A 26550-nucleotide genomic window follows, 5' to 3' on the forward strand; every position below is an offset into this window, starting at 1 on the left:
CCTAATAAGAGTGAAAAAGAAACTAGGCATTGGCAAGAATCGGACGTATGCGTTAAAAGACAAAGCCGGCAATATCATTACTAATATGGATGAGATAGTTCAAGTGGCTGAGGAGTTCTATAGCGATTTATACAGTGCCAGTGGCACCCACGACGATAATGGAAGAGAAAATAGTCTAGAGGAATTCGAAATCCCACAGGTAACGCCGGAAGAAGTAAAGAAAGCCTTGGGAGATATGCAAAGCGGGAAGGCAGCTGGGGAGGATCAGGTAACAGCAGATTTGTTGAAGGATGGTGGGCAGATTGTTCTAGAGAAACTGGCCACCCTGTATACGCAATGCCTCATAACGTCGAGCGTACCGGAATCTTGGAAAAACGCTAACATAAGAAAACGCTAACCCATAAGAAAGGGGACGCCGAACACTTGAAAAGTTGTAGACCAATCAGCTTACTGTCCATTGCCTACAAACTATTTACTAAGGTAATCGCAAATAGAATCAGGAACACCTTAGACTTCTGTCAAGCAAAGGACCAGGCAGGATTCCGTAAAGGCTACACAACAATAGATCATATTCACACTACCAATCAGGTGACAGAGAAATGTGCGGAATATAATAAACCCTTATATATAGCTTTCATTCATTACGAGAAAGCATTTGATTCTGTCGAAACCTCAGCAGCCATGGAGGCATTACGGAATCAGGGAGTAGACGAGCCGTATGTAAAAATACTGAAAGATATCTATAGCGGCTCTACAGCCACCGAAGTCCTCCATAAAGAAAGCAACAAAATCCCAAGAAAGAAAGGCGTGAGGCAGGGAGATACAATCTCTCCAATGCTATTCACAGCGTGTTTACAGGAGGCATTCAGACACCTGGATTGGGAAGAAATGGGGATAAGAGTTAATGGAGAATACCTTAGTAACCTTCGATTCGCTGATGATATTGCCTTGCTTAGTAGCTCAGGGGACCAACTGCAATGCATGCTCACTGACCTGGAAAGGCAAAGCAGAAGAGTGGGTCTAAAAATTAATCTGCAGAAAACTAAAGTAATGTTAAACAGTCTCGGAAGACAACAGCAGTTTGCGATAGGTAGTGAGGCACTGGAAGTGGTCAGCGAATACATCTACTTAGGGCAGGTAGTGACTGCGGATCCGGATCATGAGAATGAAATAGTCAGAAGAATAAGAATGGGCTGCGGTGCGTTTGGCAGGCATTCTCAGATCATGAACAGCAGATTGCCATTATCCCTCAAGAGAAAAGTTTATAACAGCTTTGTCTTACCAGTACTCACGTTCGGGGCAGAAACCTGGAGGCTTAGGAAAAGGGTTCTACTTAAATTGAGGACGACGCAACGCGCTATGGAAAGAAGACGTTAAGGGATAAGAAAAGAGCAGATTGGGTGAGGGAACAAACTCGAGTTAATGACATCTGTGTTGAAATCAAGAAGAAGAAATGGGCATGGGCAGGACATGTAATGAGGAGGGAAGATAACCGATGGTCATTAAAGGTTACTGACTGGATTCCAAGGGAAGGGAAGCGTAGCAGGGGACGGCAGAAAGTTAGGTGGGCGGATGAGATTAAGAAGTTTGCAGGGACGGCATGGCCACAATTAGTACATGACCGGGGTTGTTGGAAAAATATGGGAGAGGCCTTTGCCCTGCAGTGGGCGTAACCAGGCTGATGATGATGATGATGAGTTCTCCGCCATCGACCTGCGGTCAGGATACTGGTATATTTCTGCAGATGTCCTGGACCGCGAAAAGACCGCATTTATTACACCGGAAGGACTTATTCAACTTAAAGTGATGCCATTTCACTTGTGTAACACCCCACTAACCTTCGAAAAGATTATGGATTCTCTTTTTCGCTGCTACAAATTGTTCACATGCCGTCGTTATCTTGATGTCATCCTTTCTTTCTCCTACATTTGATAGCCACCTTACAATGTTACAAACCATCCCCGTGCATTAGAGAAGGTGCCAGCAAGGGGATGACGAGGGTCGAACAAGCACTCGTGTGATTTGTGGTCGTTGTTCTGCCATCTAAGCTTCGGTCAGTACACATTACCTATGTACATTTTCCTTTTTATTTAGCTTAGTCTTGTCCCCGCAACAGTATTTAGGAAGGTGCTTCGAAACAGTTTCCAAGTGGTTAGAGTGGTTTTCCGATTCTCAAAAGAAGTTCTGGCGAAGTTAGGACCCCTCCAACCCTTCCCGAACCAGGATGAATTTTTGTCTCAACTGCGAAGCTTTGTTTCTGAGAAATCCGCATGGGTGTACTGTGTAGGTTCGTGGTACATTCAGGTGGATGACAATATTACAGCGCAGCTGTATATGGCTAGGTTCCGGAAAAAAATGTGCGCGTCTATCCAGCCATGTAGATCGAGAATTTCTCCCCATATGTGTGCCGATGCCGAAAATAGTGCAATACCGGGCCGGCCCACGGCAGAGGTGAAGCCGGCGTTAAGCCCCCCGCCAACTTGCAAAAACAATTTGAAGACCTTAGGTCCAAATACAACCCATATCAGATATTAAGCTGGTAAGAGGAAATACTACACTTAGACCTATGTCGGCCATGTCTACGTCCGCACCGCCCTCTTTTTGTCAGCGTTCCAAGCGCTTGCGTATCTCCTTTCCTTTCCTTATGCTCTCCCGTGGTGACGGGCTCGAAATGCGAACCGTCCATGTGGCCCCGATCCCGCAAACTTGCAACGTTTTATGGGAGCAACTACCAGGTTTCAGAGAGAGCTTGTGGGCAACCGATGTTGGGTAGCCTGTGTTGTGTGTGACCAAGGCAGAAAGCTGGGCTAGTTGGTGTGTCATCATTAAACAAAAGACAAGCTCAAATAACAGGGACACAGAGAGAGACGACGACAGGACGAGCGCTCGTCCTGTCGTCTTCTCTGCCTGTGTCCCTGTTATTTGCGCTAGTCTTTTGATTAATGAATTCTGTGTGACCGCTTGTGGTTTTAGAGTGGCCTCACAACCATTACTGCATTGCGGGACGTCGACCAGCGCACGGTCGCCTTGACTACGGTGAAGCAGTGTGTGCCCTCGGAGTGCGGTGAGCTGCGTTTCTGTTCTACGTGTAGGGATTCGTTTGCAAAAGGTGTCGTGCAGCATTTTACAACGATACAAGGATATGTACACTCCCCGGTGACTCACCATATTCCGAGGTTCAACATAGTGAAATAGCGACTAGTCGCGCCTCGCCTGCTATTTATGTGCATACGGCGTTTTGACGCATGGAAATGGACAGTTCGCCATCAAGGGGCCACCATGCACAGCTTCGCTAGTTATTCACCTTCACAGAGTGGAATGGCACTGAATTTTTTTCCTTTCATCTACACTTCGCTTGACATGACATGACAAGAACTTTATTTGAGTCCTGAGGGACTGAGATCTGCCATCATGCTCTCTCACACCGTTAGAGCAACCTTTCAAGTTAGCCCTTTCCTTCGGAATGTACACCCCCAATATAATGCAGCTAGACGCAAGGCACGAGCCCGCTCTCTCATTGACTTTACGGACAAAAACCTGCAATTAATCACCTATGTAGATGCTGCCCAGTATGGGTGCACAGATTCATTTGTAGATGTTGTAGCTGATCCTCATGGGAAAATTCTTAATGCAGCTTCGGTAAGACACACCACGGTAGCGGCGGCTGAACAGGCTGCCATCGCGCTAGCTATGAATGACCCCTCGCGGCCTTACATCTACACTGACTCGAGATCAGCCATACGAGCCTTTCTATCTGGCCTAATCTCGAAGAGGCGGCGGCTATAATCAAGCAAAGACCGCCTGATGCTGTTCACACTATCGCATGGTTCCCGGCGCACATGGGATCCAATGGTCCTCCTGCCTAGTCGATAATGGGAAACAATTTCGTGGAAAGTACTTAATGGATCTTTGTGAATTTTGACCTCGGAACAACGAGATTTGGTATCCTCCTTCGCTGCTCTCCCTAGTCCTTTGAAGTGCTTTAATCACAATACTGTGCTTGCCAAGATTAATTTTTCATAATCGCTAACCATCCCCGCCTTCGGGGGACCGAGGTGTACACGAATCCTGCCAAGAAAAGTCGAGCTGCGTGCCTGACGAAGGCAGCCCGTCATCGACTTTAGGCTCCATTCGCAGGCTTGCCTTGTTCGCCCACTGTTGATGCCCTTTCCTGTGACCGTGAAAATTATGAATTGGCATTGCCGGGAAAGTATGCCGCTTCGTGTCAAGGTCCGAGTTAAACGCACTTTTTATTAAGCGGACACTATAATATCTCGTTCGGCACTTTACGGAGCACAGCGGCTATAGCTTGAATTAGTTTAGCGTTTTTTTTGTTGATTGAAAGGCTAGCGCAAGAATGGTGTAAACTCATGTCAGGACTCCAATCGAACGCGCGCGTGAGTGGCCGCTTCCTTCCCACCTGCCTTCTTCATTCTGCAATAAACGTGACCAGCTACCGCAGTCCTGTTGGTCTTGCGATTTTTGCTCTAATGCGCTGCTTCTAGAAGAGAGATCAGCTCTTGGGGATGTCATTGCAGGAATGGACAACTCTCAGAGTGACGAGGAGTGCAGAGCCTTTGGGGCTCTTCTCTCAGAGTGGATGTTTCTCGCAAAAGTGCCTCTGCTGGCGACGAGTCATTTGTTCGAGCGGCACGCAATGTGCTCCTCTACAGCGTCCATGGAAGGCAAGACTGTTGTCGTAACTGGAGCCACATCGGGTGAGCAATCCTGGACACCCTATTCATTCGTTGTTTGTTTTGTTTTGCTTGTTTGTTTCTTTGTTTGTTTGTTTTCTCGAATGACTGTTTGTTTTCCACGCATAACGTTAGCTACGTAACCCAACTTAGTAATACAGAGCCCAACTGTTACCAATAGTCAGGCTCACAGCTCCAGGTAGCTGTTTTCTCCGGGGTGGTTCGTGATTGACAAGAGTTGCGAGGGCATTTAGAGGCCGAAGACGAGAGGAATGCCCTTCGTGCAACATTGGAGCAGTTAAACTACCGTCCTTTCCCGGAGGCCTTGGGTCCGTGGCCTCGTGGGTCTGCTATGTGCTAGGCCACAAAAGCGCTAGTGCGTTTCTTGAGATGCACCAGCCTGTATGACCACCTGTGACCGACTCAGTGGTGCACGCCTGTCTGCGCAACAGTGGATACTGTGACGTCCTTTGTTCCTTCTCCTCTTTTAATCCTCTTTCCCGCTTCCCCAATGCAGGGTAGCCCGCCGAGCTAAGCCTGGATAACCTCCCTGCCGGTCCTTTATGGTCTATCTCTCGAGGACGCATTTAAAACAAACCGAACTTCCAAATATCGAGAATATAAATATTTGGAGACTTACGTAGTTGGATTTGCATCGACACCCGTGGAATGGTCCTGCATTACGGAGGAAAATCACAACGTCGATGTCAAGGTAATGAAAAAAAAAACGGTTTAGGCATCCTGAGGTCCTTGTGGACGACCGCATCGTCAGCTTTCTCGTCATCAATCTTGATGCGTGCTCATCGCGCGTTCTTCAGTTCCAGTGCGCGCAAATCCAGTTTCGGACTGGCTGCCTCTGGGGCCTGTGCGAGCCATCGTCCAAGGACGCTGTGTCCTCCAGCGCGTCGCGTTGCCCATCTCTACCGGAGATGTTTGTTACGGCCAGTGCATCAGAGAGACACACGTTCCGCCACTGAGCTGAGCCGCTGCGGGCCATTCTAATCTTCCTGCAGATCCAGGTCGAAGCGCCCGAAATCGAATCCGCGACAACTTTTGAGTGACGAACAGCTGCGATGATCCGTGTCTAGACTGTCAGTGCTGGTCTTGATGACGGGGTCATCGCAATCTTGGCCAATGACGATCGCAAGGTTCGTTTCAGCGCGTATTGTGTCGGGGGTCCCGGCGTGGCAACGTACGCGGGTTGTATCACGGACTTGGCTTCTGTTCCACTTCGCTGTGCGCGTCGTCATTCCTGCCCGTCTCGTGCTGCGCTTCTAAACAGTGGCCAACTCTTCTGAAGAGAGGCGCTCGGACGCAGCAATTGCAAGCATGCCTTGCGAGACTATATAGGCCTACACCACCCTCTCATCATCGTTATCTTACGTTAGGCAGTTCTGTCTTGTGTGTATACCAATCAAGTCATGCCACAAGACTGGCGAGAAACGCGAAAAAGCTAACCATCCGTTGCCTTAACTGGGGCAAACAGGGGCACACAGTTCGTAAGTGCAGAGCAGCAAGACAAAGCTCAGCACGCCACGTTTCCTCGCTATGCGGCATTTGGAAATTCCGAAGCCCTGTCACCCGGTCTCGAACTCAGTAACATCATCATCATCATCATCATCATCATCATCATCATCATCATCAGCCTGGTTACGCCCACTGCAGGGCAAAGGCTTCTCCCATACTTCTCCAACTACCCCTAAGTAGATTGCTTTTTGTGTGGACAAGATTACCCTTGCGTGTATTGCGTCTACAGTGTGCATCCACGTATTGGACAACATGTATATAGTAGCTCACTGTACCATAACATAATTCCCTTTCCTGTATTTCCCACTTCCCCTTTCCCCAGTAAGGAGTAGCAGGCTAGAGGCACGCTCTCCAGGCCGACCTCTCCTCCTTTCTCCTCATTAAAATCTACTCCTCCTCCTCCTCCGGTCATGTACTAATTGTGGCCATGTTGTCCCTGCAAACTTCCAAATCTCACCCGCCCACCTAACTTTCTGCCCCCCCTGCTACGCTTCCCTTCCCTTGGAATCCAGTCGGTGACACTTAATGACCATCGGTTATCTTCCCTCCTCCTTTGACATTAGCGCATGTATGACATTCAACTACAGTGCGCGACCGACTCGAGGAAAACGACTGATAACCATAATACTGCCCCTTTACAGAACGAACGCCTACAAGAGTTTGTTTTTGAAAGGAAATAGTTTGACTTCACTATTGATGCGTTTGTTACTGAGTGACAGTGTGCTTGTTACTCTCACTCAGTAACAAACGCAGCAATATTGAAGCCAGACTATTTTCTTTCAAAAACAAATGCTGGTAGGCGTTCGTTCTGTAAAGGGGCAGTATTATGGTTATCAGTCGTTTTCCTCGAGTCGGTCGCGCACTGCAGTTGAATGTCATACATGCGCTAAAGTCAAACCCTTACCGCATGGTGTATCATATATAGTACGCCTGGAACAAGTGCTTCAAAATTTACTTGATAGCTGGTCAGCATAAATCTTCTTTATTTATTGTTGAGTTAAAAAAAAATAAACGTTCGATAACTTGCTTACTGCATGCCATTTGTCTGGCTAAATCACCAACCTAATCGCTGTTTAGCGACCACTATTGGTGTCAAAATTATAGGCAAACATTGAATAGATTTCATGCTTACATGCTTTGACTGGGATTTCTTACTGATAAGAATATGCCGAAAAAAGCCGCATTACGTATGCTTTTCTTTTCTTTCTAGCTTTTTGCTATGTTTTGGTGAGTGAGTCAAATTTCCAAAATGGTTTTTAAAACGCAGTGTATGTGGGTGAGCAATGACACCCTATCTTACCAGAGCAAGTTCTTGGCCTGGTTGGCACATGTTTGTGAACACGCAAAGACGGAGGACAGCAATCCGGCTGCTCGACCGCTCTGTAGGACGTAACTCACAGTTTATTTTATTATTTACTTTTCATGTTACGTGCCAAAACCACTTTCTGATTATGAGACACGCCGTAGTGGAGGACTCTGGGAATTTTGACCACCTGGGGTTCTTTAACATGCACCTAAATCTAAGTACACGGGCGTTTTCGCATTTCGCCTCCATCGAAATACGGCCGCCGTGGCCGGGATTCGATCCCGCGACCTCATGTAACTCACAGTGCCCCATAGTGAAAACCCAAAGATGGACAAATGACGCGTCAGTTACCGTAACCTTATACCAACTATTTGTTGTTTAAATTAGGGAACAGTTGTTCTGCAGAAAGTCTCGGCGATGAAAAACAATTGCCCTGCGAAATGCATGGAGGGGAGACTCCTATGATCGCACTACTTGCGTAGCGCTGCCTACACTAAGTATGAGAAAGTTTATATCAGCGCAACGCGCATTCTCCTGCTGAAGATATTGCGCTCACGTAAACGCTGCCACACATCGTTGGCACATGTGACGTCTCGTTTTATTGGAAAAAGTCGCCGTAGTTTGTCTGGAATTTTCGTAGAGAAAACTACGCAGTGACCATGCAATACTGCGGGAGCCTGTGCGTTTCGTTTCGTGCTCTGTCCCGTCTCCTTCCTTGTGTCGTGTGTGTTTTCGCGCCTAGTAGCCAAGATGTATTGTCATTCTTCCGAGAACCGATCAACTGAATATCTTTGTGGGAAGCAGAAAGGAGCAAGCAGCTTATACTAATGCCACTGCTAGAAAGGCAACCCAGTAAACCCGAGATTACCTTTGGCAGCTATAAGCTCTCCCCGTTGCTTTTCTACTTTTCACAGGCATCGGCTTGGAGACGGCCATAGAGCTTGCGCGGCGCAAGGCACGCGTCATCCTTGCCTGCCGAGACGTGGAAAAGGCCAACGCTGTCGCCCAGCTTATCCACGATGAAACGAAGCAGATTGCCGTGGTCAAGAGGCTCGTGCTGGACTCTTTCGAGTCAGTGCGGGAGTTCTGCGACCAAGTGAACAGAAGCGAAGACAGGCTGGACGTGCTCATCAACAACGCCGGCCTGATCAACTGTGAGCAGCCCTTGCATTGTAATTCATTGGTCCGGATTATGGCTGCGCAGCATGTGCCGCTTGACCCGTAGCTCAAAAAAACTGAGTGGCAAGCTGGGAAGCCTAACTCAATGCAATTACGCGCGCGCGCACCCAGCGGTATGAATTCATTTGTTCCACTGGCACCTCTGGAACACCATACTACGAGCACCGCATACATTTTACTTTAGACTCTAGGTCATCAGCTTACGCTAGGTTCTTTATCGTTACGTGCCGTTAGTCATTTATACGTATATATATATATATATATATATATATATATATATATATATATATATATATATATATATATATATATATATATATATATATATATATATATATATACAGTAAAAGCTCGTTAATTCGAACCGCAAGGGGAAGCCGCTTCAGTTCGAATTAACGAAAGTTCGAACTAACGAAAGTAAAGGAGAGCAACAGTACACTGCGATTTGGAAGCAGTAGGGCATGTCAGAAATTTGGCGTGTCAGAAAGTGATGGCGTGTGTCGCGGGCACACGCCATCTTGAAGTCGAAGCTCTGGGTCCGACTGTGCCCCACTACCGATGTCCACCGAAACGAACGTTAGCCGAGGCTTAACACCATCACAATGAATCGCGATGGCCGATACCTCCTAAGCTGAAAACAGACATGCACAACCGATGAAGACTGCCGAGACAAAGACGCTGAACATGTGAAGGTGGCGAAGGCCCTGATTCGTTGGTTCTTGATTGCAAGCGCAGCTGCGACGTACTTGATTCGCTGTGTTTTGGCGCTTGCCGTGCCATCTCCGAACAACATTAGCAGCTGTACAAGATTTGCAAAGCCTCCGAGATTCGCAACGGGCATGAAGTCTCGGAGGTTACGTAGAACGGAGAGGCGGCAGCCGCCGCTGCCTTCTGGCTGACCCCACGTCGGTTAGATTTTTTTCCGATTTTGCCTTCTCTCGCCATTCTCTCAGTTTCGGAGGCGATACAGCCTTGTGTGTAGGCAGTAGGCGCGTTTCTCTGGCCGTGTGCCAGGCGAGCGTAGTTCGAATTATCCGTGAGGGAACCTTCTCGCGTTCGAATTCACGGACTTTTTTATACATACACTTCTGTGGAACTTGGCCGGACGAAATCGTACAGTTCGAATTATCCATAAATTCGAATTATTGAAGTTCGAATTAACGAGCTTTCACTGTATATAGCAATACACGCCTTGAGAGGAGGCTTTATCTCGATCGGGGCCAACTGTGATTTTTCCATGTAAAGGGACGTTTCCAAAGGAAGTTTCGTCATTTTTGTTTTTGTTTTTGAAAGAGAAGATGACGCACCAGGTGAAGCAAAGAATCGCTATAAGAATCCACGCCCGCTGCTGGTTCAACGACGGAAAGAGCGTCAGCGGAGGAGGAACGACGCATGCGCAGAGCGCCAGAGAAAAGAGAGTAGCAGCAGACCAGCATGGGGGCCCGAGGTTATTCGAGTAGAAATCACCATGGCAGACAGGCGTACGCTGACAACGTGGTCGTCAACGGAAGTGTCTGCTGTTATCCAGTATGAATGGGCACGTGGGACTACGAACGCCTACGGATCGTTTATGGTGAAGAGGCCTTATTTCAGGCCTTGCATCGCCGGGCACGGAGTTTACCCAGAATGGTTTCTTCAAGCTGATTGCACGCTACGACAAATGTCTCACTGTCGGAGGCATCTGTGTGGAAAAATAGTGCAAGGTTTATATTTCATGATGCCATGGTGTATTTCTCTCTTCTTTTGGAATAAAGCTTCCATGTGAAAATAAATGGCAAAACTTACTTTCGGAACGTCCCTCGTACATACATGTAAAACGCACAGATGCTCTTATGAGACAACCACTGGACCAATTTGTATGTTCTCTTGGAGCGTATTTCTCGGAAAGTTACAACCATTCACATTGTCTGCACCCATTTTCATCTTCTTTTTCGGCAAGGTTCGACAGAATTCACCTACACGAAAGATGGCTTCGAGACCTGCTTCCAAGCGAATCATTTATCTCCGGTGCTGCTGACTTTATTGTTATTGGGTGAGTTTTTAAAATATTTGTATTACAAAAGAAGTCGTACCATAAATGGTGTCCGTCAACATGGCGATAAAGGGAAAAGTGTAAAATAGAGCGCATCGCCAGCGGCCCGTCTATCACTCGTGCGACAAAGCTAGGCCACACCATATTTTGGCAATGCAACTCTTCATCATTTCACCGTGTCATTCGTGCATCAAACGACCATTAGTCTGACTGCTCGTTCGCATACTGGTCTAGTTATTGCAACATGTGCTTTTGTTTTTGTTTGTTTTGTATTTCTTTTACTATGCGTTTATCATTTTCAAAAAGGAATTTCCTGTAGCTACTTCCTTCGGCCCGATTCTTGGCCTATCCCCCTTTGTGGTTGCGAACCATGACAGAGGTCCATCAGCATCAAATGACCACGCAAAATGAGAGAATTTCATGGCCTCTGTGTCTCCAAAGCAGTGTTTCCATTTATTTGGGAACGCTTTGGTAGCCTGACAACTCTGATGCATTGGCAGCCACTGGTAGTCATAAGGCGTAACCCGCTACAGCGTCGTGTGCTCTGTACTGCGCGTAGTAGCTGCTGCCGTTTGCGCGCCTGCTGCTGCAGTGAAAGCTGGTCGGCTTGACGTGAGACGAAATCAGCGCTTCGCGGTGAAAATAGTGTGCTAGCTCAGCAATGCCTGAACATTTAGTCGGCTGCTTATACTCATATTACCCATACAGACACCCCTGGCTTGCGACAACTGTGCCCGAAAATAAAGATGATACCGCAGGAACCGCCTTTGGTACGCGGTGCAACGCAAAAAAATCGTAAAATTCAAATTATCTTGACCTTTCACGGTGTCAGAAAGTGTTGTGCACGCCAGAATCACCTAATGTACAACCGGGAGCTGCGTCCGACACCAGGAGTCAATTATGGACCGATTTACACGCTTACTCGTTTATAACGGTGTGAATGATTTTACGGTTCACAGAGCTACGCATGGCACAACAAGAGCATTCTGTCAGCGGCCTGCTTCTGTTTCCTTCGCCCAGAGAAGCTGCGGAAGAGCGCGCCGAGCCGTATCGTGAACGTGTCGTCGGACTCGCACAGCATCGGCGACGTGTCGCGGCTCGAGGCGAAGGCGCGCGGCCGGTGCACGCTGCGCACGCCGTTCGCGGTGTACGCCAACAGCAAGCTGGCGCTGAGCCTCTACACCGTGGCGCTGGCCGACAAGATCAGGGACACCGGTACGCCTCGTTATCCTGTGCCGCCGAAAGTGCAACCAGGGTTTCGCATATGCGAAGCCCGCTTCTTTTTTCGAAAGCGTGCTCTGCGCGTAGTTAGGGGCATTGTACGCTGACGCGAAAAAAAAAAAAGAGAGAGATGTCGCACCGGCCGGGAATCGAGACTGAATCTGCTGCGTTGGGTACGGTGTTCTTTCCCAACGTTAAAGACTTATGAACGAGGAGCGCCATTACAGCATGGGTTGAAGGATCATTCGTTCAGAATTTATTTATTTATTTATTTCACAATGACCCTAAGGACCCTCTAGGGAGGGTATTACATAGAGCAAAAGTTACATCGGTTAGGCAAACAGTGCGTAAATGTAAATACAATAGAAAAACACAACTGGGACAAAATTAATTACAGTGCATCAACGTATAAACACAAAAAATAAACAATAAAGATAATTATGTGTACAGCAACACTAAATTATTTGTACAAACTATGACAACGTCGTGGAGGCTTTGGTTATCGGCGCATTAAAAAAAAGACAGTCTACAAATCAGAGAGTGAAACGTGATATATTAGGTATGCATGGTGCTGCGTAGAGCGTCTGTAAATTTCGAGGCATTTGTTTGCGTGACAACGTGCGATGGCAGATTGTTCCACTCTTTCGCGGTGCGACGTATAAATGACTAACCAAATGCGAGGGAATAACACATGATGCATTTGACTTTGCAAGAATGATCCCGACGCGGAAAAATGGCTGAGGGTTCACACATGAAATCGTTATGGAGAGATACGTGATAGTAAAACTTATGGAATAGTGTTAAACGAGATATAATACGGCGAAGGGACAAGGCTTCAACTTAAAGAAGGGAATTGCGCTAAAAAAGACACGGACGAGTGAGGACATGGACGTGCTGTCCATGTCCTTACTCGTCCGTGTCTTTTTTAGCGCAATTCCCTTCTTTAAGTATGTACGACCGACTCGCCCAACAACGTGCTCTCCTGAACAAGGCTTCAAGCTCGGCGCTATTTTTTAATGCTGTTACACTGGTTTCTCGTGAATAATGTGAAAAGATGAAGCGTACAGGCCTGCATATATGACTTCATATATGACTGCATATATGAATTCAGCCTGCATATATGACTGACTGACTAATAGAAGATTAAGGTTAAAATGTTTCCGCTTCCGCTTCACGTCCAAGCCAAGGCACCGACCACGTTAAGGTGGCGTTACCGATATTGCAACATTCCTTGCACTTGATCATTCGGAGGCAGCAGGCAAATCACCAAAAGTAGCCCCGTTGCATCTGTACCTCCGCTCGAGTGCAATGTAATTATGTTTTATATAAAAAATAAAAAGACTAACGCTGTGCATATGGTGCCGAAATTATGACGTCAAGGTAAGCTGATGCGGGAACTTCAAAATTGTGACAGATACCACTTTTTTTATATAAACGAACGTTTTCAGCGCAAAGACGAGCACGAAAGGAAAACACATGGGAGCAGGACCAGCGCCGTGTTCATGCGTTTGCCTTGTGTCTTTTCTTGGTTTGCGCTAACAACTTTCGGTTATGATGAACCAACTAGCCTGTCACAAGATTCTTCTACCACATTTTTTTTTGCTTGCTTTCTGTTTCTCCGTCCACAACCGCGTATACACGAATGAGGCAGTAGTATACATCGCGTTATTTCTTTGTTTTTTAATGTTTAAGCCTAGCATTTATGCAAGCGCTTTTGCTCAAGAGGAGCCCCTTTAAATTCTTGCGTGTCCTGCGAATTCCGGCCTCTGTTTGCGTTGTCCCTTGCTGGACTAAAGCGGCCCTTCAATTGCGCAGCTCCCAAGGCTCTGCACAATATCCAGCTGCCAGATCGCTCGCTGAATCTCCGACGCGCCGCGTGGCGCGTTAGTCGCGCGTGGCCCTTCGCTATAGCAACGTCGTTGCACAGCGAAGGTTGCGAACGCGTGAAAATGTGTCGCGCATTGCTCGTTAAATCTCATTAGGACATCACGGGTTCAAATGGAACACATGCAAGCATATTCAAAACAGCACCAAAGAATAAAAGTCCCGCTCCCGCCCAGAAAATAAACGTATCTGCAACAAGCGAGTAACCAGGCGATTGAAATGACTCACAACGCACGAGCACCATTCAAATAATATGATCATAGAACTGCCAACACCACACAAAGTTGGAGAAGTACGAGATTCCACAGAGATAACAAAGCATTGCAACAAACAATGTAATGATAAAAATGGCTGCATGAATAAACTAAGGAAATGCACTATCAGCTACTACCGCAATTTCTCCCGGTTATTTTCCAAGACTGGTGTCAGGAAGGCTATTCCACAAGCAAATGTAGCGTGCAAACGCTGGTGAATGCTACAGCGCTGCCATAGGTGCGCGTGAATGCCAAAATACCCATCAAGCCCGTATGCGACGAGGTCACCTGTATCGTAAAAGGCGGTGGCCAAAGAGGTGGGCGTATTTATGGAACAAGGGCTATGTGAGAACGATTACTTTGTAGCGCGAAACAGAGACCTCGTTTAATTTGTGTTACGCTTCAGTAGCTGTCATCCCGTGCAAAAAAAATATTGAGAAGATATTGAAATATCATTGGTCAATGTTGAGTTCTTTATTGAGAAATTATTGATAGTTTGTTGGAGAATTGTTGGGTTGAATGTTGAGGGCTCTTGAATATTGGTTACTGAAATTTAATTGAAACACCATTGGGTATCCCAATTTTGAATAATTGTTAAGTTACCGTTGAAAGTCCATTGTGCTTAGACGACCCGTTGTGTTCATTTAGCTGAATGGTGGTTGGGTCACCATTGATTCTGCGTTGAACTCACGTTGTGGTAGTTCTGTTGACCTGTTGTTGAGTTATTATTGCGAAGCCATGAAAAGTACATTGTGGCCCAGTTGAGATGGAATTGAGATTTAAGAAGTTGTCATTGAAATATGATTCACGTTTCGTTAGGCTAGTGGATTTTTATTCATATATTGAAATTGCTTTGCTGTTCACACTTGCATGCCCCGGTGCCTGCTCATAACTTTCCCAAAACACAAACAAAAGCAAAAGAGAGACTGATCAATTTGAAATACCTTCATTTACATTAAAGATGCATGCACATGAAACATTATTACAGCACATAAGGCACCACTACATCGAACCTGGAGACACAGGCTAGTACCTACAGCACTCTAGCAGTGTAGATACATCTGAAAAAAAACCTATACATATGAATTCAAACAAAACGATGATTGTGGTCTTCACTTTCGACTTCAGTTTATGACTAGAAGGCAAAGCGACTCAAAAGGCATGGCTTAAACATACCCTTGTAACAACCAACTTTGAACACATGAACACTTGAAGCTGCTTGCGTGTACATACACTAGACACCCCAATATGTTACAGTAAAATGTTTCGCACACTAACAGATCACAGGAATAGCTACGGCTGACTGTGAGAAGGCAAAATAACAGACTTGAAACAAATGATTTCACGTAAATATGTACAAGCTTTAGCACACCTCTTTCACCATGATTAAAATTTAATGATGTACCAAAGTAGACTTGCCTGAGCTTTTTGTCTTCGAGATGTATATATTTTCATGCTGCCCAATTATTTTCTAAAATAACATCACTCAACTTAGCTATTATTTGACGAGACGTCATTTAGAAAGGTGTCGGGCACGGTGAACACCAGAATCATATGTTTCTGACGATTCAGGTTTGCTTTCTTCACAAGTAAACTTGTAAAGCTTTTGTGTAATGAATGCAGCTTATCTCCCTGGCACAAGTGAACAAACAGTACACCATTTACTTATGTTAATTTGGGGTACAGAAGAATTTGCTGGTGGAATGTTGTGAATTCAGTGAGCTCATTTTCAGTTAACTTTTCTGGACTTGCACAAAGCTAATGAGAGCACTTTTAAGGCCTTTTTCACGATACCCAGGAACTAAGTGGTACCTCAGTCAGTAAAGAGACAAGGCAAGGCTAATACATTGAGCGATAAGAGAAAAAATAATGATTTAGCACAGAAAAATGGTAGTAACACAAGGCTAACGCCATTCCAAACAGCCAAATAAATGGTCACCTGCATTTGCAGTTTCATGTACCCCAGAAATAGTCATAAAGGATGAGAAAAGGTTCCAATGACTGGACAGCCAGATTGGTGAGACAGTGAAGAACACAAATGCGTATACGAAACACCAATCACCTCAATTTTGCAGTAAAATGTTATTAAAATGCTACCACAATTTTATTGCATAAAATACATAAAAGTTGCATAAGAGGGAGATACAGCACCCATGCCGAAAAAAAGTAGATGCATATTTAAGCTCACGACAATTTTTTCGCCAATATATACATAAAGAACACATGCACTTACCGCATAAAAAAAAGGTTCCTTTGCTTGGAGAATGCAGCACAATACAAAGCAGCGTCACGAGAACTGAAAAGTAGAGCTTAGTATATTTAAGAACTACGAATGCTTGCATACCTACAAACAGGCATGTGACATGTCATGCCCTGAATGAATGAAATTCATAAATCTTACACATAAAGGACGTTCCCATCACTCTTATTGGCTTCCTCAGGGGACTCCATGAAGTTGAACTAGAATAATGTACATCAGTGTTAAAAACAAAGAGAAAATAAGACCCTATAGCGTTCTTCCTGAAATAAGCAGCGCAAATAACTTCATGTATCAATTCTATGGGCACTTCGCCAATTCGGTGTACATTTATATTTGACAACCACCCAAACAGAGACGAGAAGGATGAATTAAGGTAGGAACATACATGAACGCTGACTCAACTAGAAATTTATTCGTGAAGACAAAGATATTAAACACACTGGCCAACTTCACAAAGAAAAAGCCATGGATGCGCAGCAGAAACAGACCGGCACAACAAGAAAGGACCGAAAGACGTCCTGTAGAATAAACATGTGCGTCAAACACTAACAGAAACATGAAAACTGAAAGGTTTGTCCTGTAAGTGATATTAACGAGAAGTGCTGCAGAGACTCTTTCCCACTAAGGGTCACAGAAATCTGGCTTAATTTTAATTTCATTATGGGGTTTTACGTGCCAAAACCACTTTCTCATTACTAGGGACGCCGTAGCGGACTCCGGAAATTTCGACCACCTTAGGGTTCTTTAACGTGCACCTAAATCTAGGTACACAAGTGTTTTCGCATTTCGCCCCCATCGAAATGCGGCCACGTGGCCAAGATCTTGATTATAAATTTTTCTTCGTGATCAATAAATAATGCATCCATAAGTCCTCCTGTGTTTTGGTCTCTGTGATGAAAAAATCGTTCTTTCTGCTCTATACCGCAACACCAGAGGAGTTCCAGAAGCAATATTTATTGATCACAAAAGAAACAAATGCATAAACAAGTTATCTGTTTCCCTTAGTGGGAAAAAGTTGCAGTTATCAAAAGAGTATTTCTCGTTGGGTAGTATCGCTTATCAGACAAAACTTTCGCTTTTTCGAAAGATTGCCCGATAGTTTTCGTTTTGCCCGCACGTTTATTCTGCATGACATGGCTTTTTCATATTCTTTTCTTGTCGCACGTGGCTGTTTCTGCCGCGCATCCACGGCTTTTTACCTTTGTCAAGTTGACCAGTGTCTTTAATACCTCTGTCATCAAAAGTAAGCCTTTAGATGAGCTTGCGCTCGTGTGTGCTCCTACCTATTTCGTCGTTCGTCGTCCGCCTCTGTTCGTGCTGCTGTTTACAGCACGCACGTACCACTTGGTTAGGCAGCTAAACATTCTCACAAACAAAAGTAAATGCCTCCCCTCAAAAGGTAGCCCACCATTTACTACTAAACGCCAGAACAAATCGAAAGTAGGCCTTCACAGCGTCCATGCGGCAGCTAGTACACCGCAGAGAAGCAGAAAAAATAGTTGAAAATCCCACTTGATAGAGAGTGGCAACAGTGATGCAAGCTTGCTAGTGAATCAGCCACATATCAAAGGGTGTCTTTTGCACGACACCAACGTGCTCTTGACGTAGAACACTTTAGCACCTGTGAATTTGCTGCATGCGCAACCGATGAGAAGCGAATGCGGACAGGAAATTAGATTACGGGGATTAAGAATCTGCCACACGCTGCACATAAATACGCACAAAATAGAAGTACACACTATACTGGCAAGTAAAAATTGGCGACTCTTTACGAGTGCTGTCTAGAAAAAGAAGAAATGGGTTGCTACGGTAAATGTTAGCTAAAACACGCACAGCGATGTCTCACAGCGGGGGAAAATATTCCCGGCTCTCTCGCAGGACCAAAGACCACGCGACAGTGCATAGCCGATAGCAAGCAGATATCGAATCTTTGGGTAGAAGTGCAGCAGAAGGAATGAACTAAAGATACGCCAAGAGCGATGCGAGCGTGAGCGTGCCTGAACGAGTGAGAACATGTACCGCTTCTTTGAAGCTAGCCGCGATCCGGCGTGGCTCCGATCATCCCACGCGATTTGTGTGCAGAACGTCGCGTACACGTCCTTGCGAGTTTTGCGCGGTAGCGTCTGCGCAGTGAGCTAGCTTCATTCACGCCTCATTCTTCGCCGCGCAAACGGTGCTCGAGTGCGACTTTTAGCTCGAGGCGACAACAAGCCGAATGGCGCTCCTTTCGCTTCTGCAAGCAACGCACATTCGGATCGGTCCAGCTCAAAGAGGCAGCAGAGAACGGTGGCATGTTTCGGTATTCGCCAATTAAAATTGTAGAGTACGCCTTCAACGGAAACGCCTCGCTAGATAAAGATGCTTACTGCGGTAGTTTTGGTGGTGATAGACGATAAGGTGAGCCCGTCGGCGGCAGTGTTTTTTGCCGACGTCGTCACCACACCTCTGTTCATTTGCGCTGTGTATTCGTGTACAGTCACCGCGCTGAAGCTGCGACTTATCGGTTGGCCGTTCTCCGGAAATACCAAAGAGGCGAAATATATTTTGCGGCGCGCCGCATCATTAGCCGCAACCTAAATCGAGGCGCGCTTAACTGCTACGGCCCAAAGGGTGATCACATTAACCGTATGGTATACGATGAGCCACTACGGATTAAACAAAAATTCTGGTGTCCTACGTGCCAAACCAATGATCTCAGATGATTATGAGGCAGGTCGTAGTGGGGGACTCCGTGTTAATTTTGACTTCCTGGAAATTTTTACGTGCATACAATGCAAATTGCACGAGCGTTTTTGCATTCCGCTCCTTTGGAATGCGGCCGCTGCAGGGGTCATATCCACGACCTCGAGCCCCAAATTGCCACGGCGGCCGCCATAGTTACTAAATGCGAAAGCGTGAAGTGCAACACTGCCTTCCGGTACGAGTGTGGTACAAGCGTAGCAGAGCTGCGCACCTGATACACAATTATTTGTCGCGGTTTTCCTAAGCTCGTAGTGCCTGCCTAAATACCTTGAAAGACAGCGCGCCTCTCACGTATCGGAACGCGATAACAAGCGCTTAGACGGCCCACGTGAGCCCCTATGAAAGATGACGTGGTCACTATACAAAGTTATCACTGCGCAGAGAAACCGATCCTTATGTTCCAATTGTGTTCTCTCATACAAATTAAGGAAACGTCATTAGACAGGAACAAATGAAGCGATGCAATTTTACGCACGCGGGGCGCTGCTGCCTCTTCGCCTACCATCGTTTCAAACGAAGTGACGGCGGCAGCTAGAGTTAGTATCGCGCGCATTTGCTCCGGGGCATGCGGTTTGCTTGAAGAAAGTGAACGGTGTGCTTAACATGTCACGCTGGTCAATGTCAAAATAGAAAAGACGGCTACGTGCCCAAGAAAACGAGATTACTTACCTATCTTCAGAAGTGCGGCTGCGACCTCTGCCGCGCAACTCATCAAAACAACCAGGCTCGCACATCAGTCGAAGACTAGTAGCTGGGTGAGCCAACGACGTCAACAGATAAACGTCCCACTTATCATCGTTAAAGCATTTCACTGAAATGTGCGCCATGATGTCCGAAAAGTAAAAATACTTTCATCAAAAAGCACGAGACGTGAAGCACCGTACTACTGCAACCAAGTAACTGAGTCTGATAGCCGTTCACAGCTTCACTATCGTATTGAGTTATAAAAACCTTTCAAACACAATATAACGGCACTGAAAAACCGCCAAATAATTAGCCATAATTTCTAATCCATCAACCTTCATAAATTTTTAACAACAACCTAATTTGTAGCGTAAACAATAAATACTACGACCAAAAATGCGACTGTGAAACTAGCGGTAACCATGTCTACTGTTGAAAAAGTGTGCGCAAAACGAAGCTACAACGGTTGCAACCGCGTCCGCGCATGCACACACACACAGGCACCCGAAGGCTACCTTGACGTTCGTAGCGCCACCTAGAAATAAAAATTACTGCTAATTTTGCTATCTTTGAAAAAATAACGCTTCTAAAATAGTTTGTAGCGCCTTCGCAGATGACGAAGTGACAAGTAAGGTATGATAAGTGTCCGTTACCTGTATTTCTTTCATTTCCCTTTGGTGTTCGTCTATTTAACTGTACATACGAGACCTGCAGGCTTGGAGATTAGAGGACGACAGTTCGGCGAGGGTGAAATAAATCGCGTGCTTCTTGCAAGGCGAGAGTCGGGAGCAGCCGCAGATACAGCGATTAGCTGTGATACTGTTGCGGATTTTGCTGAATCCGAAGCTCTTTGAAGTTAATGGTTATAGCGGCTGCGCGCTGCGATTTCAAAGCGTGTTCATTCTTTCATCTCTAGTACCACGGGCATTGGATAAAGACTATATTTGCTTTACGGAGAGAGGGCACGTCGCAGGAAATTCGAAGACCTCACCCGTGTTTTTTTGTAGCGTGTGCGCGCTTGCATCCTATGGTTCCCACAGCGCATCCGATGCTCGAAGGTAGCGTCGTCGCGTGTCGGCGCCTGTCTTATCGCTGGCCGCGCTGCCGCAGTGTCTACTTTTGGGGAATTCCACATGCGCGTAGTCACCATGTTTGCAAGTGAATTTCGCATTCTTCTGCTCCCCGAAACGTGCTCATATTGGGTCGTACCAATGGCTATGTCATCTAGTGTATGTAAACACGACGATGGCATTTGTACACCGGTGAAGAAATAAATCGTTCTGAGGTTGGGTGGTCATGAATTTTGTCTAACGTTGCAGTTTTTACGTAGCGAAAACGGCTACGAAAGTGGGGCGGTCCCGGAGATAGGCGCTTCAAAGCGCCAGCTGTAGCGACAGCACCAGGAAGTGGCACGCGCGCACGCGTCCAGTATTTCAGAGCTTACTGGATTTGGAACGAGAGGGGTATGCACGCGCTCGTGGCCTAATGGTTAGAGTACCGAGCTCGATGGCCGACGTTCCATTCCACCCCATCGGTCACACATTATTTCCTTTTATAGAAAGCGAGGCGAAAGAAGAACCTGACAGGAATGAGGTTGGAACGCTTCACAATACATTTTTGGAATGTCTTCATATGCGAGTCCTAATTATTGTGTACTGGACTGAACTGCTAAACAGCAAAAAAAACTAGAAAAACCAACACAAATTACCCTATAAATTGTTTATTGAGAACACTCAACGGTAATATTGTTGTGCAAGGGTTGAGTGAACTCAATTGCTCTTGAAACTTTGTTGAAGTCCGTTGTTTCAACAATTCCCCAACAATATGTCAATGGTTAATCAACAGTCATTTTTGTACGGGATAATTGGGAGGAATAGAAAGAATGGTCTTATGCTTAATTTTGCTTCTCCATTTGGCCCTTACAGAAGCGCAGGCGTCATAACAGCGGAGCAAGCATGACAGCGGCATCAATGAGCGGATCACACTCGCGTAGCTGCGCACGTTCGTCGGCGCCACTCGCTCGTGCTGCCGGTTGTGTTGAGCAACACTCGCGCGCGCTACCACCGTTCACGCCTAGCGACACATCCACTCAGCAGCCCTGACTGCTCCTTTTGGCGTCCACTCAAACTGACCGTCACTTACTCCCAGTTCGTACTCACGTTGACTCACTCCTGTGAACAGTCGCGCTCGCTTAAACTCACCGGCACTTGCTGCCGTTCATGCTCGCGTCCACTCGCACTTTTCGTCACCCACTCTGTCTCACGCCTTAGAAGCGAGTACGGATCAGGTATGAGCCAGTACACTCGTGAGCGAGTACGCAGACCTATATGCGCTTGAAAGCATGCATCTGACTCGAGAAATGTGTTGGGCAGTTTCACTATAAGTGGACCCGATAGGAGAGGCATGCAGCTCGGGGAGGACGAATGTCTGAGAAGCTAACCTTGGGGTAACAGAAGGTGAGTTTCGAAGGTGATGTCGTAATTGCCCAAATCATCTCACGAGCGCCCCCTGCGGTAAAAGGCGAAAGCGTGCGGTGACATTGGCGAACAGATACTTAAATGACGAATCCTGAGACATCGCAGACATTGAGCATATACGTGTTTTGAACAGTAATTTGTAGAGTCTCTCTTAGGCGTATATGATGGTTTGAGCAAACATCAAGAGCAACGCACTTGTGTCTGTAAGACACGAAGGATTATTTTTCAATTGCACAGCTCACTCATATCAATTGCAACATAACCCTCGGTGGAGGAGCGCTCTTGCGTTCTGCCCGCGTTGCGGCCGCCGTGACACGTGATCAACACTCAGCCGAACGCGAAGGGTGACGCCACCCTGAAGACACTTGTCAGGATTTCTGACCGTTCGCTCTCCTTTGCAGGCGTCACTGTAAACTCCCTCCATCCAGGCCTGGTGCAGACTCCCATAGCGAGTCATGGATCACTTTTGCGCAAGCTGATTTTTCAAGTCGTCGCGCACACGAAAGGAAAGGTGATGCGGACATTTTTGCTCAGTTGGCCAGTCATACATTAGCGCTGTGATGATCTTTCTTTATGTCGGGTACGTTGTTGTTGGATATCTGCTCTTTCTCTTCTTGGGGAATGTATCGGAATTTTTAGAAGATCCCCTGTCGTAGGCACCGCGATGTCCACCCTTATGGGTGAAATATTTGGAAAGGTGTATATTACTTGCCCGATCTGTTCACAATCGCACCAAGCAACAGCGTTAAATATGCATAAACTTGTCCAGACTACGGCTACATTGTGGAGGGCTCCCCCTAAATTTTTGGGTGAGTTGAGTGCAAAGGATATGTTGGACCCGATGTTTCGCTGCAGTGATTGAGGCGAGTGTGTCTAAAAGCAAAGTAAAGCGCAATTAATTAACGGGTTTGCTTTCGTGATATCACTGGCCGCGAATAATAGAGGAAAGTACGAATCCCGCACTAAGAGGAATCCCCTGCCGCGTTTTTTTGAGTCGATGGCGTAGCCTACACGCGCTGCTTGAAAATCCGCATGCACATGCCCAGACGGCCGTGGAAGGCGCACAGACGACCGTGCAGCTGGCGGTGGACCCGGCGCTGGAGAAGACCACGGGCGAGTACTTCGAGGAGTGCGCGCCCGCCAGCGAGCGCTACCGCAGCCCGCTGCTCGGGGACCGCGCGCTGGCCGAGCGCGTGTTCCGCACGTCCGCCCAACTGGTCGGGCTCGGAGCGGACGAGCTCTGCTGCACGCGCAACCCTTGACTGTCGTTTCATTTGAGAGGGTTGCTTGCATTTTCACCATCCTTTGGATTGAAACAAATTGTATCGGATCCTACTAGAGAGTCCACCATACCAGATTTTATTTTCCTGAATGCACCGCTCTTTACAAGTGGCTTTGAATGTGGGATTACTGACAGTATTTCCGATCACAAAGCTCTTATTGGTACTATTAATCTTTCAGTTTCAAGGCGCCACTATGAATATACCAGTTTTTACGATTATAATCACGCAGATGATACGTCAAGCTATAATACGTTAAGCTTGACACATTAAGCATTTCATTCGACAGATTCTCCATGTTATGCACTACCAGTGATATCCATACTATAGTATCCCATCTTGAAAACATTCTTCATACTTGCATAGAGCGCTATGTGCCATTAAAAACAAACAAGAAAAATGTTGACCTTCCTTGGATGACAAGGGAAATACTGTATTTGAAGCGTCGAATAGCTAGAGCACGTCGGAAGCGCCACATGAATGCCGAAACAAATGACCAGTTTCGCTTTATGAAGGAAGAACTCAGTCAAAAAATGATGCAGCTAAGAACTTCTATTATCAGTTCACTCTACATAATTTAATTAAAAAACACCCACGGATATTTTGGAGCTTGATTTCGCCTATGAAAAATACCACCCAGACATTTCTATTAGATGGTTCCGAAATAAGTGATCCTGGAGCTATTGCTGAAGCATTCAATGAATATTTTCAGTCAATATTCACACATGACAGTGACGTAATTCCTCCCTGCCCCACGACAACTAACATGTCCTGTGCAATTAACAATGTTACAATATCTAAGCAAGGAGTCCTCAACCTTATTTTAAATCTTGACACCAAAAAAGGCTGTAGTCCAGACAATGTCAACAATGTGTTCTTTCATTGTTATGCGCTTTGGACGTGTCAATACCTCACATTAATTTTTGAGAAATCAGTGTCTACTTGTGCAGTTCTTTGTTCATGGAAACGGGCTAGAGTAATTTATTGTTCAAATCTGGGCAGAAACAATCTTTTCTAAATTATAGACCCATTTCTTTAACTTCTCATGCATCCAAACTCCTTGAACACATAATTTATGAGCACATTATCACTTAAAAAATAAAGTTATGGGGTTTTACGTGCCAAAACCACTCGATGATTATGAGGTACGCCGTAGTGGAGAACTCCGGAAATTTTGACCACCTGGGGTTCTTTAACGTGCACCTAAATCTAAGTACACGAGTGTTTTCGCATCTAGCCCCCATTGAAATGCGGCCACTGTGGCCGGGATTCGATCCCGTGACCTCGTGCTCAGCAGCCCAACACCATAGCGACTGAGCAACCACGGCGGGTCATTATCACTTTTCTTGAGTCTAATAACATTTTGTGCAGCGTTCAGCATGGAATTCGTAGTGGTTTTAGCCAGTGGCGTAGCAACAGGGGGGGGCCGGGGGGCCGTGGGCCCCGGGTGCAAGGGTCCATAGGGGGGAGGGGGGGGGTAGGTGTCATATACGTCTGAAGACACTCCCCTTCCCGCCAGCTACACCAGGGGGGGGGGGGGTGACAGAAGACCTATGGGCCCCGGGTGCCAGACGAGCTAGCTACGCCACTGGTTTTAGCACAGTGACTCAATTAACTGAATTTACACATGGCGTCAGTTTTTCTCTTCATTTAGGTCATCAAGTAGATGCGATCTTCATTGATTTCCCCAAAGCATTTGATGCTGTACCACACCCTAAACTATTACATAAACTAAGCCTTATCCTTAATAACCCTCTTCTTGTTGACTGGATCCGTAGTTTTCTTTACGATCGTTCACAGTATGTTTCTTTTATTTCATTCAACTCTCCTGACGCATCAATATCTTGCGGAGTACCCCAAGATATTATTTTAGGGCCATTGCTTTTCTTTATTTATATTAACGACATTCCAAACTCTGTTTCAGTAAAAATTCGGCTTTACGCTGACGCCTACGTTCTCTACAATGTCATTTCTACACCTAACGATCATAAGACTCTGAATCAATCTTTTATAAGTTTTTGTGAATGGTGCGAAATCTGGCAAATGAACATTAACTTAAAAAAACAGTCATCATGTCCTTTCACAAGCATGCTAATTGCTCATATTTCAATTACTCCTATAGCTCCACTTTTCTGCCGCGCGCATATGAATATAAGTATTTAGGCCTCCTTTGCACTCCAAGGTTATCCTGGTCAGAACATATTCTAACAACTTGCAGCAAATCACTAAAAAAATTTGGTTACCTAACCCGAACCCCATGTGCATGCTGCCTCGAAAGAAACTAAACTTATTACATACAAAACACTTGTAAGACCTATTCTAGAATATGTTGATACTATATGGCACCCTTACAAAAGTTCGGACATCCACAAAATTGAATCTGTTCAGAAAAATGCGGTTCGTTTCATGTACCGCCGCTATGACAGAATGTTTTCACCGTCATCTCATCTGCATATACTCGGCTTAACCCCTCTTTCCCAGCATCGTCACTACAATTCTCTGAAACTTCGACACTAACACATATCTGACCCGTGCAAAGCCCCTAATCACGAGAAACAGCAATCACTTAAACGACTTTTCTTGCTCGCACCAACACATTTAAATACAGTTTTTTTTTTCCTAGGACTATTCAACTCTGGAATGACCTGCCTGGTTCTATCCGCTGTTTAGTACATAAAAAATTTGGGGATGCTATTGAGTGCTCCCTTTAGCTATGTAACTCACATATGCTTGTTTTGTATTGTGATTTGTATTTTCCACATACTGTATTCATCCATCCCTGCATTAGCCCTTATGGGCTGCAGTATCTGTAAATAAATAAAATAAATAAATAAATAAATAAATTTATTGAGTTTGTCTCGATACATTTCAATAAATATACAGCAGGTAATGGCGCGTGGCACCTCAAGGGGGGGCTCCTGTATTTGCAGTATACTGTTGCACATTACATAGTTTACCGAAAGTTCAAAGCACAATGCAACGCAATTCGCTTTTTTCGTTTTCTTTTAAA

The 26550-nt window shown here is 45.9% G+C and overlaps 1 protein-coding gene and 1 pseudogene across 6 annotated transcripts in view; one reads left to right on the forward strand and one right to left on the reverse strand.

Annotated features, from left to right (window-relative positions):
- LOC135920886 (retinol dehydrogenase 12-like) overlaps positions 1-24958 on the forward strand; it is a 44386-nt gene extending 19428 nt beyond the window's left edge. For 3 of the 6 annotated variants that reach the window (XM_065455144.1, XM_065455146.2, XM_065455145.1), the window contains 6 exons: positions 4539-4718; positions 8442-8681; positions 10646-10738; positions 11764-11953; positions 22662-22771; positions 23307-24958. In XM_065455144.1, coding sequence (XP_065311216.1) covers positions 4539-4718; positions 8442-8681; positions 10646-10738; positions 11764-11953; positions 22662-22771; positions 23307-23599 — 1106 coding nt within the window. In that variant the 3' untranslated portion in view covers positions 23600-24958. Of the gene's footprint in view, positions 1-4538; positions 4719-5024; positions 5407-8441; positions 8682-10645; positions 10739-11758; positions 11954-22661; positions 22772-23306 lie in introns of those variants that run through there. The other 3 variants (XM_065455147.2, XM_065455148.2, XM_065455149.1) reach the window with 3 other exon arrangements.
- Positions 2398-2577, reverse strand: LOC135920914 (U2 spliceosomal RNA; annotated as a pseudogene).
- Positions 24959-26550: the final 1592 nt, after the last annotated feature.

Source organism: Dermacentor albipictus, chromosome 1 (assembly GCF_038994185.2).
Source record: "Dermacentor albipictus isolate Rhodes 1998 colony chromosome 1, USDA_Dalb.pri_finalv2, whole genome shotgun sequence".
Classification (NCBI taxonomy): domain Eukaryota; kingdom Metazoa; phylum Arthropoda; class Arachnida; order Ixodida; family Ixodidae; genus Dermacentor; species Dermacentor albipictus.